Consider the following 13,922-nt stretch of genomic DNA (forward strand, 5'->3'; position numbering starts at 1 on the left):
TTTCTTGGGCAAAAGACGAATCCTGATCTGTAGTAGGTGGTGGTCTGAGTCGAAGTAGCCTTTACGGGTGTCTATGTTAAAAATTTCTTTTTGTGAGTCTTTCTGGACTATTACGTGGTCGATTTGTAGTTCGTGCTTTCTGCGGGGAATTTCCGTGTGGAAAGTTTTCGTGTTGGTTTCTTGAATTTTGTTGACATAATGGCGAGGTCCTGGCTTTTGCAAAAGTCTATCAGATGTTTTCCGTTTTTGTTGGTGTCCTTCTGTGGAGTATGTTTTCCTGTGCTATATATCGATTCAACGAGGTTCGTCCTTGCATCGGTAGCTAATAATCACTGGAACCATGCCACACTTTTCACCACGTTCGTAAAATCAAGTGAATCTATGCAATTAATTTTGTTTTGTTTCCTTTTACAGCGCTTGCGACTCACAAATTGACCGTGACTGACTAGTTATAGTTGGTACGCTCTACGTTCATTTTGCGTTTCGTATGCACTGTTTACGTGATTTCACCGACGTGGTGTCCGGCCCCGGTAGCTGAGTGGTCAGCCCGACAGAATGTCAATCCTAAGGGCCCGGGTTTGATTCCCGGCTGGGTCGGAGATTTTCTCCGCTCAGGGACTGGGTGTGGTGTTGTGTCCTAATCTTCATCATTTCATCACCATAGACGCGCAAGTCGCCGAAGTGGCGTCAAATCGAAATACTTGCACTCGGCGAATCGTCTACCAGACGGGAGGCCCTAGTCACACGTCATTTTAGCCGACGTAGTAACATAGTATGGTAGGATACTGGTGATTATCAGCTATACGTTCGTGGACGTACTTCACTGAATCGATATAGATCTGACTTTTTTTTCCCCAGAAACATCTGGTGAGGGAACTTTCCTAAGTGGGTAGTATATGTTATATGAGCGACCAGCATCATAAAAGTGGAAAAACAAATACGGCTGCGTGCCTTTACGTAGTACGGTCAGATGGAGAAATTATTTTTATCTTCCAAAATACCATCATGAGGTGTTGCCGATCGTGGTAACGTAATAGTTAGTGAACTGGATTCGTATTCGGAAGTTGCCGAGTTGTAACTACCGTCGTACTATATTGATTTCTAGCGATGTCCCCAAATCACTTGAGGTGAGTGCTGGGTCGGTTCCTTAAAATAAGTATACGATATTCTGCAACGTGCTTGTCCTCCCATTTGTTATACTCAGTTTCTCATGATCTCTCTACCGAGTCGCCATTACACAAAAATGGCACTATTAAGTTAATTAGTATCATTAGAGAAAACTATCTAGTTTTGTATCTATCTGATGCTTTCTACTTACTTAAACACCTTTCTTGTTTCTTGTTTCATGTCTTGTAAATCATTTGAGGAACTGAATTTGAGCTTGTTAATTAGTATTAGTTTTAACAGTGGTCTACGCATGTCATGTTTATGGTGTTTCCATTTCCTTAGTAACATTCTTTGGCCTAGTCTTAGTATGCCTAGACAGTGTGAATGTTATGCGATTTCCAGAATTTTACAGGCCCGTGAAAATTTGGTTGTCAAGGATTTGCCGATAGCAATACCTTCACTCTCTTTTATAACCTCTCCCACACTGTTCCACCATACGCTGGAACTGTTCACTGTGCAACGTCGAACAGTTCATATTTGTTAGTCGGTGCACATAGTCTCAGATTTTGAGATGTAAACTCGAGAACAATGACCTGAACCAAAAGTCATTCCCTTCTCAATTTTGAAATTATTTCCAAATGGTTAAGTTTTCTGTAAAATGACAATCCTTACACTCGGGAAAGAAGAAACACTAAATGCGCACCGAGCGGGGTGGCGCAGTGGTTAGACACTGGACTCGCATTCGGGAGGACGACGGTTCAATCCCACGTCCGGCCATCCTGATTTAGGTTTTCCGTGATTTCCCTAAATCACTCCAGGCAAATGCCGGGATGGTTCCTCTGAAAGGGCACGGCCGACTTCCTTCCCTAATCCGATGAGACCGATGACCACGCTGTCTGGTCTCCTTCCCCAAACCAACCAACTAAATGCGCACCTACATTTGAGTTCCGTATTGCGTTCATTGGCATTGGTAATAATAATTGCAAGCAAAGTATAATCCTTCCAAGAATAGAAGAGCATCATCATTCGGATTTCGTAAGATATCATCCTCGTCCAATATACGTATTTCATAAACTAAATATGTATTGACGAATTTGACAAGAACGCAAAATACATGAACAGTGCCATATCGTACTTAGGTGAAAAGGGTCGACTCAGTCACCAAGACTAATCGCACTTCTTACGAGAATGTATTAAGGTACGTTATACTACCTCTTGGGTATTACGGAAGGGCTCTACAGAGATGTTTGTAACACAACTACTCCTTACCAACCTTGCTTCCCGAATGGGAGCACGTTACAGAGCGTACATTGCTCTCCTTGATCAGACACCCTATTAAAAATAATTTCTCGCATTCTGTACTGTCCAGAGGACATCACGAATTACAGTCATTTCAGGGTAATTGTCTTAGCAAAAAGTGTAATTTCTGTTCGTCTCACTGCGTTTTTCATTCAGTGTTCTTCTATACTTTATTGTAGGTACCCTCCGCTACGCACCGTATGGTGGATTGCGGAGTATGTATGTAGATGTAGCAGTTCTTGTATGTATACCCTAGTTTCATCGAGCGATGTTATTTGGCACTGGCACATCATGAGAAATTTACTTTCGTACATAAGTTTTGCAGATGGTTACACAACAGATGAATCACAAGTTTGTGACTGGAGCTGCCCGAGGGCCAGCTACGTCATCGCTTTGTGCCGTTCTTCCATTTCCTTTTCAACGCTGCCGCAGCTCTCGCATTCGTTCAGAACTGGACCTTTTAGCCTTTTGGTTTCTTTCGGTGCGAGCTTTCCTCTGTCTCGAGATTTCTATAATTCCGAGAATATTTATGACTTACATGAGACGATATCTTCCTTTTTTTATTTTCAGTTTCATGCCGGTTTTCATTTATATTCAGACAAATATGTATATATGACAAGCACATCAATGACCTAGCTGAATGCATTTATGCCTAACAAAAGTTTATAAATTTAGACAAAGTAAATTTGTAATAATCACGCTCTTGGGCGTACTTTGGTGCGATGACATCACAGACAAAATAAATACTTCGCAGCTGTCGCGTACAGGCAAGATCTAATCGTTGTGGGCTCAACAGTCGTTTACCTATTGTTAGTCTCGTAGTTATTAGCGATTCATATCTGACGGTCGATTCATATCCGAAGGTTCTGCAACAAAGTTTGACCGATGAGCGAACAGACGTTTTCACGTCAATACAAACGGCTCTACTGAAACGTGCTACGTAGAAGAGGGAGGGGGCGGGGAAGAGAGAGTGTGTTGATCTACGCCAGCTCTGACGGAGAATCGATTAAGTATACAAATATACTAAGATGAAACTCAGTTTCAACATTCGTCCTGGTTTGTTTAAGCAGACGCGAAAAAAACAGTGCAGTACACTGAGGTTAAAAAATTCAAGGCAGAGCGATATGCACGTATACAGATGGCGGTAGTATCACTCAGACAAGGTGTAAAAGAGCAGTGCATTGGCAGAGCTGTCGTTCGTATTCAGGAGATTCAATTGAAAAAGGTTTTCGAGGTGATTATAGCCGCATGATGGGAATTCAGATTTTCAACGCGGAATGATAGTAGGAAGTAGACGCTGCGGCATTTAATTTTGAAAATAATTAGGAAATTCAGTATACCGCGATACAGTGTTAACAGTGTGCCGAGAATACCATATTTGAAGCATTACCTCTCACCACGGGCAACGCAGTGACCGACGCCTTTCTCTTAACGACCGAGAGCAACGGCGTTTACGTAGATTAGTCAGTGCTGACAGACGAGGTACACTGCGTTAAATAACCGCAGAAATCAATGTGGGACGTACGACGAATGTATGCATTAGGACAATGCAGCGAAATTTGGCTTTTATGGACTATGCAAGCAGACAAGCGAAGTTAGTGCCTTTGCTAATGTCTAACGTCGCCTGCAACACATCTCCTCGGCTCGTGACCATATGGGTTCCACCCTAGACGATTGGAAAACTGTGCCCTGATCAGATGAGCCCTGTTTGGAGTTGGTAAGAGGTGTTGGTAGGATTCGAGTGTGGCGCACACCCCACGAAGCCATGGTCAGAGACAAGCTTTCAACAAGGCACAGTGCAAGCTGGTAGTGGCTCCATAATGATGTGGCCTATGTTTGCATGGAATGGACTGGGTCCTCTGGTCCAACTGAACCCATCATCGACTGAAAGCGGTTATGTTCGGCTACTTGGAGACGATTTGCAGCCGCTAATGGACTTCATGTCCTCAAACAACGATGGTATTTTTACGGATAACAATGCGCCGTTTCGCCGGCCCACAATTTTTCGCGATTGGTTTGAAGAACATTCCGGACAGTTCGAGCGAATGATTTGGCCACCCACATCGCCCGATGTGAATCGCATCGAACATTTATAGACATAATCCAGACGTCAGTTCGTGTTCAAAATCCTGCACCGGCAATACTTTTGCAGTTATGGACGGCTATAAAGGCAGGATGGCACAATATTTCTGCAAGAGCCTTCAAACGATTTGTTGAGTCCATGTCACACAGAGTGGCTGCCGGGCGAAAGGTGGTCCGACAAGATACGAGGAGGTATACCATGAGTTGTCATCTCATTGTATGACTCGGGAAGTTCACCGTCTCAGCCATGCTTCTCTGTCTGAGAGACCACTTGCCCAGGAACTACTGTGCGCAGGTCAGCACTGAATCCGTTGCAGTTTGCACGCCTTCACATCCTGCCGCTTCCCCTAGTCCCAAATTAGTTTAAATCGGTAACGAGCCGTGGGGAACGATTGGGTTGTCGCATCACCGGGGCGCGACACGTGTTGTGCAGCGTCCGTGTGGTCGGCTAATCTCTTTACGCCGCTACCGGCCAACATTTAACACCGCGGGTCGAATTTCACAGCGCGGCCCGCTCTGGTGGCTGGTGCCGGGGCGGCACGCACCGCCGCGTTTATCGGATTATGCGGCGCATAATGAAGAGGCCGCTCCGCGCCCGTTACCTGCCGGCCCGGCTCGCCGCACTGGCCGCCACGGCTGACCGGCGCCGCGTCACGTTACACACTCGAGTTCTGTGCTGCGGGGCAAAAGAAGAGCTCTCGCAGTTACAACTGGATTTTCTGTATCGATCTGGTGTGAACCCGCTCCTCGCGCGTGCTCCATCTGCTTCATTTAGTCCACGAAAACATTCATCAATTTGCTGTGCTTCTGGACACGGCCTCATTCCAGCTGACACCGGTATATCTACACGAATACTATGCAATTCACAATTAAGTGCCTGGCAGAGGTTTCTTCGAACCACCTTCAAGCTACTTCCCTACCATTCTAATCTCGAACAGCACGCGGGGAAAAAACTAACATTTGAATCTTCTTGTGCGAGCTGTTTTTTCTCTTACTTTATTGTTACGATTATTTATCCCTATGTAGGGATAAATGATCCGTGGACATAAGCGCCTCGGTCTCTGGGAAATTTATTATATTCGAACTGAAATACGTACAAAAGTTCTACAGCGAACCGAAGTTCGCGCGACAGTCCTTTTATCCTTGTTACAGACCAGAGTCACCGGCGCCTGTTTTCAGTCGTTTAGGACTTTGCGCTGAGCGAGAGATTCGCGATAAATGCAAGCTAAGCAAAGGGGCAATTTCGTAGAGTACTTTCTGTAAAACCGAAGTGGGATTCCATCCGGACCTGGCGACTTATTTGTTTCAAACTGCTTCGGTTGTTCCTCCACGCCAGGGATGCTTATTACTATGTCGTTCATATAGGAGTCTGTGGTCAAACGACAGTACTTTTGTACGATTCTCCTGCCTGAAACATAACTTAAAGGCTAAATCTAAAACTTATGCTTCATTTTTCTTATCTTCTGTTATCGCAACAGACTGGTGAACGAGTGACCGGATGAAAGCCTTAGACCGCGTAGCGATTTCATATACGAGCAGAATTTACTCGGATTCTCGGGCAGATCTTTTTGTAAGGTATGATGGTGGGGGTGGCTGTTGCTTCACTCGTAGATATTTTCACAGACACACGAATCTCTGCAAATATTTGCTTGTCGCCATCTGCGCGCTCTCTTTTGAACCGAGAGTGTAATAGCCTCTGCTTTCACAGCATATAGCGAATTTCGTTGCCATGGTGGGTCTCCTACGTCTTTAATCCACTTACTAGGGCCAAAGTTCTCCAGACCGCTATTTACAGTCTTTTTAAACTTTGCCCATAATGTCTCTGCGTCCATATTACTGGAGTTAAGTGATGTCGATTCACTGCTAAAGTGACATACTGACAACTGCTTGTCTGCTCTTTCTAGCAGAAACACTCCCTTAACCTTCTTGACTGATCTATTAAGTTTCCTAACCATAGCTGCTTAATGACTTCATCATCTCTAATCCCCCGTCTATACTGACGCCTACGATAAGGTCTGGCCCGTTTGTAACTGTAAATTATAAACATGTCCATTGCATTGCAGTTTTCAGAAAATGTGTTCAAAAGTACTTCGCACGACTGTCTGGCTGTACCCTGCTATGAACTCGTTGACGTCCCAATGTATACCCAGGACGTTAAAGTTGACCCCAACTTCTATTGCATGATCTGGACCCTAGACCCTAGAACCGTCACAGCAGAGTCGGGTTGCCGTTAAAAGCATCCAACTTCCTGCTGCGGAGCCGTATATTCAGCAATGTTCGCTGGCTCTCTGACGCGAAACACTTCTGCCTACACCAGCATTGCACTCAGTCGGAAGATCTGCCACAGGTCGCCACTTCAAGCGGCATTCAGCCTCGCAATGGGGAGTGCTAAAATCTTGCTGCTCACCAGTGTATGTTAATGAATTAAATATACTACACTTAGTTTTTGTGGCATTGTAATAATTTCGTTAACACTCAGCAACCAATTTTTATAAATCAACCTTGTATTTTTATGCGACCATGGCGTAGCACACAATAGGTCCTCGATATGCATACAGATTTTTCTACAGTGTTCGGTTTCAGCAACTAGCCGGTTGACAATAGCGTACTGTCTAAGCACTGGAGTCGATGTCTGTGAAACTGTTACACTAAACTGTGAAGCGATCAGATAAGGATAAATACATCTGGCACGGAACAGGAATATTCATTCAAACCTTCTCTCCTCGTAGTGCTACGCTTCATTCTGAGTTCGCTCCAAGCTACAGGGGTTGGGCAAAACTACGGAGATATCGGAAACACGTCACATTACGATGCCTAATAGGTTGTAGGAAACCTGTTGGCATTCAAAAAAGTTTCCAGTCATCTCAAATAGATAAAGAGAGGTCCTGTTTTGTTTCAAAAGAATCTTATAACAACCTTCCTGCAAAACAATGACAACTTCAGATAAGAAGGGGGTAGCGATCAGGCACCTTTCTTTCCAAAGTAGATCGTAAAAGCTCAATAATAATATTGAGACCTGGTGGCTGTGATTATCAGGAGAGATGCGACACTTCATCCCCACGCTCACAGCAAGATTCCCAGACGATGCGAGGTGTGTGAAGAGGGCCACTGTCGTCTTGGAACACCACCACCACTACCACCGGAGAATTAACATTCTACCGCAGGATGGACTTGATCCGCCAAAATGGTCACATAATCCTTGGCATTAATGCGACTCACGGAATATCACGATATGGCTGCTCAAATAATCACCGTATGCTCTCCATGGTTGATTCGTGGGAGGTAAACTCTGCCGTAATTGCAAACAGTGTGAAACAAGACTCATCCGACCAAATGACATTCTTCCATTGCTCGTTTGTACACGTTTTATAGCTTCGGCACCACGTTTTCCTGTTACGGACGTTTGCATCATTGATCCGTGGTTTTTGAATTCCAGCTCGTCCCGCATTTCCCTTCTTATGGATCTCTCTTCGTGATTCGCTATTGCGAAATTCAGTTCAGCAGTCTCTTTCGCAGCTGTCGTCGTCGTGCTTTTTCTCAAAATCGTCTCCAATAACCGTCTGTGAAGATCCATCAATACAGGCATTCCTCTCCGTGGTGTGTTAGTGGATGATGTTTTTACGCTTTCTCTGTATGCAGTATAAATCTTCGCTATGGTATTTCTTGAAACACCGAACACTGAATAGCAGCTATTCGTCTACCTTCGAAATCACTTATCTCCGACATAATGCATTCACTACTTCGCAGAACACTGTTATGGCCACAACTGAAAACGTGTTCAGGACACTGCACAGGAGACGTTGCTGGTCAAATACAACAGATAAACCTGCACTCTTCGCTAGCATTTGCGTTTTTGTTCAAGCAAGCATTTCTCGCCGAGTTCCCATATTTTTGTCCAGCCTCCGCACCTCTCCGTGTGGCCATGGTTCCCCGCGAAAACGGTGCCCGGAATTATCCTCCAAGAGAACCACATGTCAGAGCCAGAGACGAGGCGGCTCAGATCACACAGCACTTCAGGGATCGTGACTCCCGTTACACGAGTGTCGAGTCGTCTGTCCGCGCTGTCTGCGAAGCTCCCTTGCAGTGGCAGGCGTTAGAATTTCCTGCCTCGTTTACACGTCGTCGTACTCAGAGTATCATGTTGCACACCTAGCAGTGATACGTCTCTGCAGTTCCTTTCGCGAGTGGATATATGCAACACGCCGTAAAACTTCATACGCCTCTCTCGATCGCTGCTTTCCGTACGTGTACTTTCTCGAACAACGGATCTGCAGTGTTCATTAGCGGAATATGTGCTCCTACAATGAAGTGAAGCGTTATGGGTTCCAACTTGAGCAACATCACCCCCCCCCCCCCCATACCCCACATACACACAGAAGGTATCTATTTTACACTTAAACCTGCATATGTACGAGGGGTAGGATCCATGCCTAAGTATGAAGTGGACAAAACGACTTATATAAAAGTAAGTGTATGACATGTATGTACAAGAGGGAAGAAAACGATTTATGTAGTTCAATGTGCGCCTCGCTGTCTCTCATCTTTTCTCATGGCATCTACGTCATATACACGGTGATCAGAAAGAGTGTGAAAAGCTTGAAGAATGTTGCGATGTAGGTTGTGCTAAGGTGTAATAGTTATGAAAGTTAAGTCGATACATCACGTCGTTTACGAGTTAACTAGCATTGAATTTGGTCAGTCAGGCCGTTGCGCGCAAAAATTAAGGCTGCCCGCCAGAGATGGTGTCGCCAAACGTGTTCTTCGTTTGGTTTCCTAAAACGGAAAATGAGAGCGATACAAGAATTGCTCGTGCTTTGGCTCATGTTACACCCATACTACCGCCGCATGTCCAATCTCATGCGCCATCACATACGCCGTGAGAGCAACTGACATTAATTGTATCTAGTGGACCGCTTGAATTTTCGTGTGCAACGGCCTGATTGGCTAGCTTTAATGCTAATTAGCTCGGAAATGGCACGAAGTATCTAATTTTTTTTTCTAGACTGTTACTTCTCAGATTAAGCTTATTTATTATAGATGTTTAAGAACCCGTGAATGTTCATGCAGTGTAAATACGGAAAACTGCAACCAGTAACTTTCTTGAAATAGTTATTTATTCCATGAACCGGTTTCCAAACCTTGCCAGGCTCATTTTCAGTTGGTGTACTGGAGGTTACATTGAAGCTCAACACTAATCTTGTAATGGGATTTACCTTTGCTATGGGCATTATCTCGCCTAGAACCACATTTAAAGAGTGTGAGTATTCGGCAGACTAACGGGAATTCCTCTGAGGTTCGTTTAAAAGAAAAGATTAGTATTCAATGCCCCATCGACGACGGGGGAACCTGGAAGTGTTCAAAGGCTGGGGAAGGAAATCGGCCATTCTCTTTCAAAGAAACTTCTGTGTTAGGAGAAGAGCCAACACCGTGTTACAGTGGAGGCCGAAATGCACGCATTTTAGCTCACGCATGCTGGCGTGAGGAGGGAAGAACTATACTGACGTGAGGTCTGGAACATGACAAGGAATGAGAATTCGGAAAGCGGACATAATTAGTTTGATACTTAACTTTAATCCATTAATGATGAACGTCGCTCTTGACGGTACATGAGTCACAATATTATCTGTTCAGAAGACATTCTTGAAGATAGTACTTCCAGTAACTGAATATGGCGCCTTGCTAGGTCGTACAAATGACGTAGCTGAAGGCTATGCTAAACTGTCGTCTCTGCAAATGAGAGCGTATGTAGACAGTGAACCATCGCTAGCAAAGCCGGCTGTACAACTAGGGCGAGTGCTAGGGAGACCCTCTAGACTAGACCTGCCGTGTGACGGCGCTCCGTCTGCAATCTGATAGTGGCGACAGGCGGGTCCGACGTATACTAACGGACCGCGGCCGATTTAAAGGCTACCACCTAGCAAGTGTGGTGTCTCGCGGTGACACCACAGAAACCATCTCAGCATTTTCCAGCAGCGATTTAGGAAAATCACGGAGAACCTAAATCTGGATCGCTCGGTGGGGATTTGAACAGTTGTCCTCTCGAATACGATTCCAGTGTGCTCCCCAATGCGCCACCTCACTAGGCGAGAGTGGGTAAAAAAAATGATTTAAATGGCTCTGAGCACTATGGGACTTAATTTCTGAGGTCATCAGTCCCCTAGAACTTAGAACTACTTAAACCTAACTAACGTAAGGACATTACACACATCCATGCCCGAGGCAGGATTCGAACCTGCGGCCGCAGCAGTCCCGCGGTTCCGGACTGCAGCGCCTAGAACCGCACGGCCACCGGGGCCGGCGAGAGTGGGTCACATTTCTTTCCAGTCATCCGGCAAAGATACCAGGCAGCTAACGGAGCTATCAATAAACAACCTGAAAAAAACCCTGACCCTGTCTAATGTATCCGTTACATATTTTGACTTCTGCATTATCGGTCCTCTCCTGGTTCCTACTGCACATCCGATGCTACTTTTTGTTGAGCATTTGCCTTCTGGTATAACGTACTGGGTTTTTACGCTCAAGTACTATTAACGCTAGTGATGTGTTCGTGACGTCACACCATATAAATTGACAGCCGGACATGTCACCGCGGGTTGCCATCAACGTTGCAGCAGACTGGCGGATGATGTGGTTGGTGGTAGGCGGACGGGATAGAGGGGAAGGGGTGGGGGGGAGAGCATATAAATATTTTACCGCTGATGCGATTCGTGCTCGGCTTACTGTTAACATTTTGAAAGTTAAAAAAGTAACTAAATCGTTGATGATGAGATGATGATGATGAATTTATTATTAACTCTAATTGAGAGAGGAAGTGCTACTACACTTACGTTAGCTATAAAACTTCCCAAGTCTGTTCCTTTTCGCCGTAACCACAGAGGAAGACTGCGACAAGTAATAATAGTTGTCAGTTGCCGTTTACGTTGTTGAGCTTAAATATTTATGCAGAAATAATGTGCTGGTATATTAAACATACAAAATATGTAAAAGTACTTGGGTGGGATTAAACGGCTTTTGTAACAACTTTCGTAAACCTATGAGCACGAAATATTCATATCCATATGTTTCTGTAAGAAGTGGATGTTAGGATTACTGGGGTACAATTATGCACACGAGGATTGATAACCTTCCTGTAAATTTCACTGACTTTGCATCATTCTCCAGTTACGTGGGGTTTCTTCAGTGTGAGAGATGAACGATAAATCCTATGCTAGGGTGGTTTGTTCGGCAAAGCTCTTGGTCGATTGCGTACATTATTCTTATCCAAATCGAGGCAGTGCTCGACCTAGGCGTAAAGGGACATTAAAACTCAACGTTGCATTCATACCCTTCGAAATGCTATGTCATTATTTTATCGGGATCTTTGAAGTGGCTCGCACAGTTACTTTCGTCAGTTACAGTTTTTCTTGGAGACTGACTTTGGGCCTTATTTTTGATTTTTTTCAGTACAAAAAAAAGCAGGATGACAGTTGGAAGCCTTGTAGTGACGGTCTGGGTCTATTAAACGGCAGTTCATTCACTTTACATTTTTATCAGTTTAAAGCACTCTTCTGGGCAAGAACAGACTGATTGAAACAAGCTATCATCTTAAATATCCTTAAAAACATGCGTTATCAGCCAATATACTGCAGCTATTTCTGTCACTGACAGTACCTTAGCTTCAGAACAGTAAATAAATTACAGTGAAAAATACACCAGATGTTTGTGTATGAGGAAAATAATCATAATTTACTATTTCTGTGCACTGGAGAACCTGTAATCTGTCTTCAAAATTACTCGTATTCCTCTGCAACTTTGTCGCTTCACTTGACAAATTAACCACTAGTTCGTTAGAAAATTTTGTTTTTTGAACATATGCGTATATGTATATTTTCAACAAGTTTGTTTCTCTGATTCACACGTGCAGGTTATTAAGCTATTTTCGCTAAGTTTTTATGGGTTTAGAACAGGCGTTTCTTCAGTTCCATGTTTCATTTACTGAACTGTGTCAAATATCTTCAGTTACTCTTTGAAGTAAGAACAATAGCAGAAACTTTTTGAAATATCCCATCTTCGTAGTTTCCTTTGCTGTGCTCTTTTCAACTACAGCAAAAACGTTCGTAAAGGAGTATCTTTACTGATTTACAATCTGCCTTCATCACTTTCAATTCTTATATCAGGTGAACTAGAATCATATTTATTTTCAGAAGAATTCAATGGTTGTTCGCATGGGTCACACAACTGTCCGTCTAGTCTAGGCATCACTCCTGTCTAGACATGACTCCTTCATATTCTTCTGATATTACTAAATTCATTTGCGCACAAAATCCGATAAATTTGAATTTCTTTAAAATTGTTCACTGAAGTGTTAAAAAGGTGTAAAATAAATTACAAGTGAAGTTGAAAACTGATAGCAACCTACAGACCTAAGAGTTATTAAACTTAGTAAGAAATCTTGAATGTGATTATTATTGATACAAATGTCGCAAAACAGGTATTAATAGAAACATTAGTTAGGTCACAGTACTTGCGAAGGCCTCACCCACCGCCAACCGATTCGGCTCATGTTTGCCAAATCGTTTATGTACAACCTGAAATGAAAGACACTAAGATAACTTCGCTCAGTCCCCTCCCACCCCCCCCACCCCCCCCCCCCACCGATACGGGCAATTGACTCAGAAATGAGATCGATAGATAACTGATAACTGAGCATTGTACATCGTTATATATGGAGTCTGAAAACGGTATTTTTGTAGAAATCCAGGAAAGAAACTTCTTTGACTGTCGCCGTTGAACCAATGCAGTTAACACTGTGCAACAAATGCTCCGCTGCTGTAACGGCGAAGGCATTCGGCTGACGAGCAGAGAACTTGACTCGATTTCCAAATACAATTTTTTTTTTCTCGAAATTGGTAGGAATTGGGGGGGGGGGTTTGTTAAGAAGATCAGAAGGCTAAATCGGAAGGAAAACTAACAAGGTAGGGAAATAACTTTCTCGAATTAGTAACGAATTAAAATTAAGCTTCGTTGTATAAAAACAATGCCGAGTAAGAGAGTGCGAAGATGAGTATTCGGTCCACGTCGTCGTACAAGGGAGAAAAAAGAGCCCGGGTCGCAGTGGTAGAATAATAGTGTCACCTATGATGGCATAATCATAGATGGCCCAGGGTCAACTGACTTACATGGTAGAAGTAACATTCACAAACTGCAAGTCTGTGTGACGGCCACATATGTGTATTTTTGTTGTTCGAAGGAAATTAAGGACATGTAACAGAATGAGTAAAAGAGGCAATTGTGAAGCGACTAGGATTAAATTTTTAATTCTTTACTAAACCAAACCGTTACAGAAATTTATTTTCGTACTTTGTTGTTATTATTTATTGATTTACTTACCTTATTAACCGCCCTGTTGCTATCAATTTCGAAAAGGAAAAGACAAATAAAAATGAATGTACCTA

At 43.7% G+C, this 13,922-nt stretch overlaps 1 protein-coding gene across 1 annotated transcript in view; it reads left to right on the forward strand.

Moving 5' to 3' along the window:
• Positions 1-5,051: 5,051 nt before the first annotated feature.
• LOC126097821 (peripheral plasma membrane protein CASK-like) overlaps positions 5,052-13,922 on the forward strand; it is a 654,064-nt gene continuing 645,193 nt past the window's right edge. Inside the window, exon 1 of the mRNA XM_049910596.1 lies at positions 5,052-5,325. Coding sequence (XP_049766553.1) covers positions 5,052-5,325 — 274 coding nt within the window. The remainder of the gene's footprint in view (positions 5,326-13,922) is intronic.

Source organism: Schistocerca cancellata, chromosome 1 (genome assembly GCF_023864275.1).
Source record: "Schistocerca cancellata isolate TAMUIC-IGC-003103 chromosome 1, iqSchCanc2.1, whole genome shotgun sequence".
Classification (NCBI taxonomy): domain Eukaryota; kingdom Metazoa; phylum Arthropoda; class Insecta; order Orthoptera; family Acrididae; genus Schistocerca; species Schistocerca cancellata.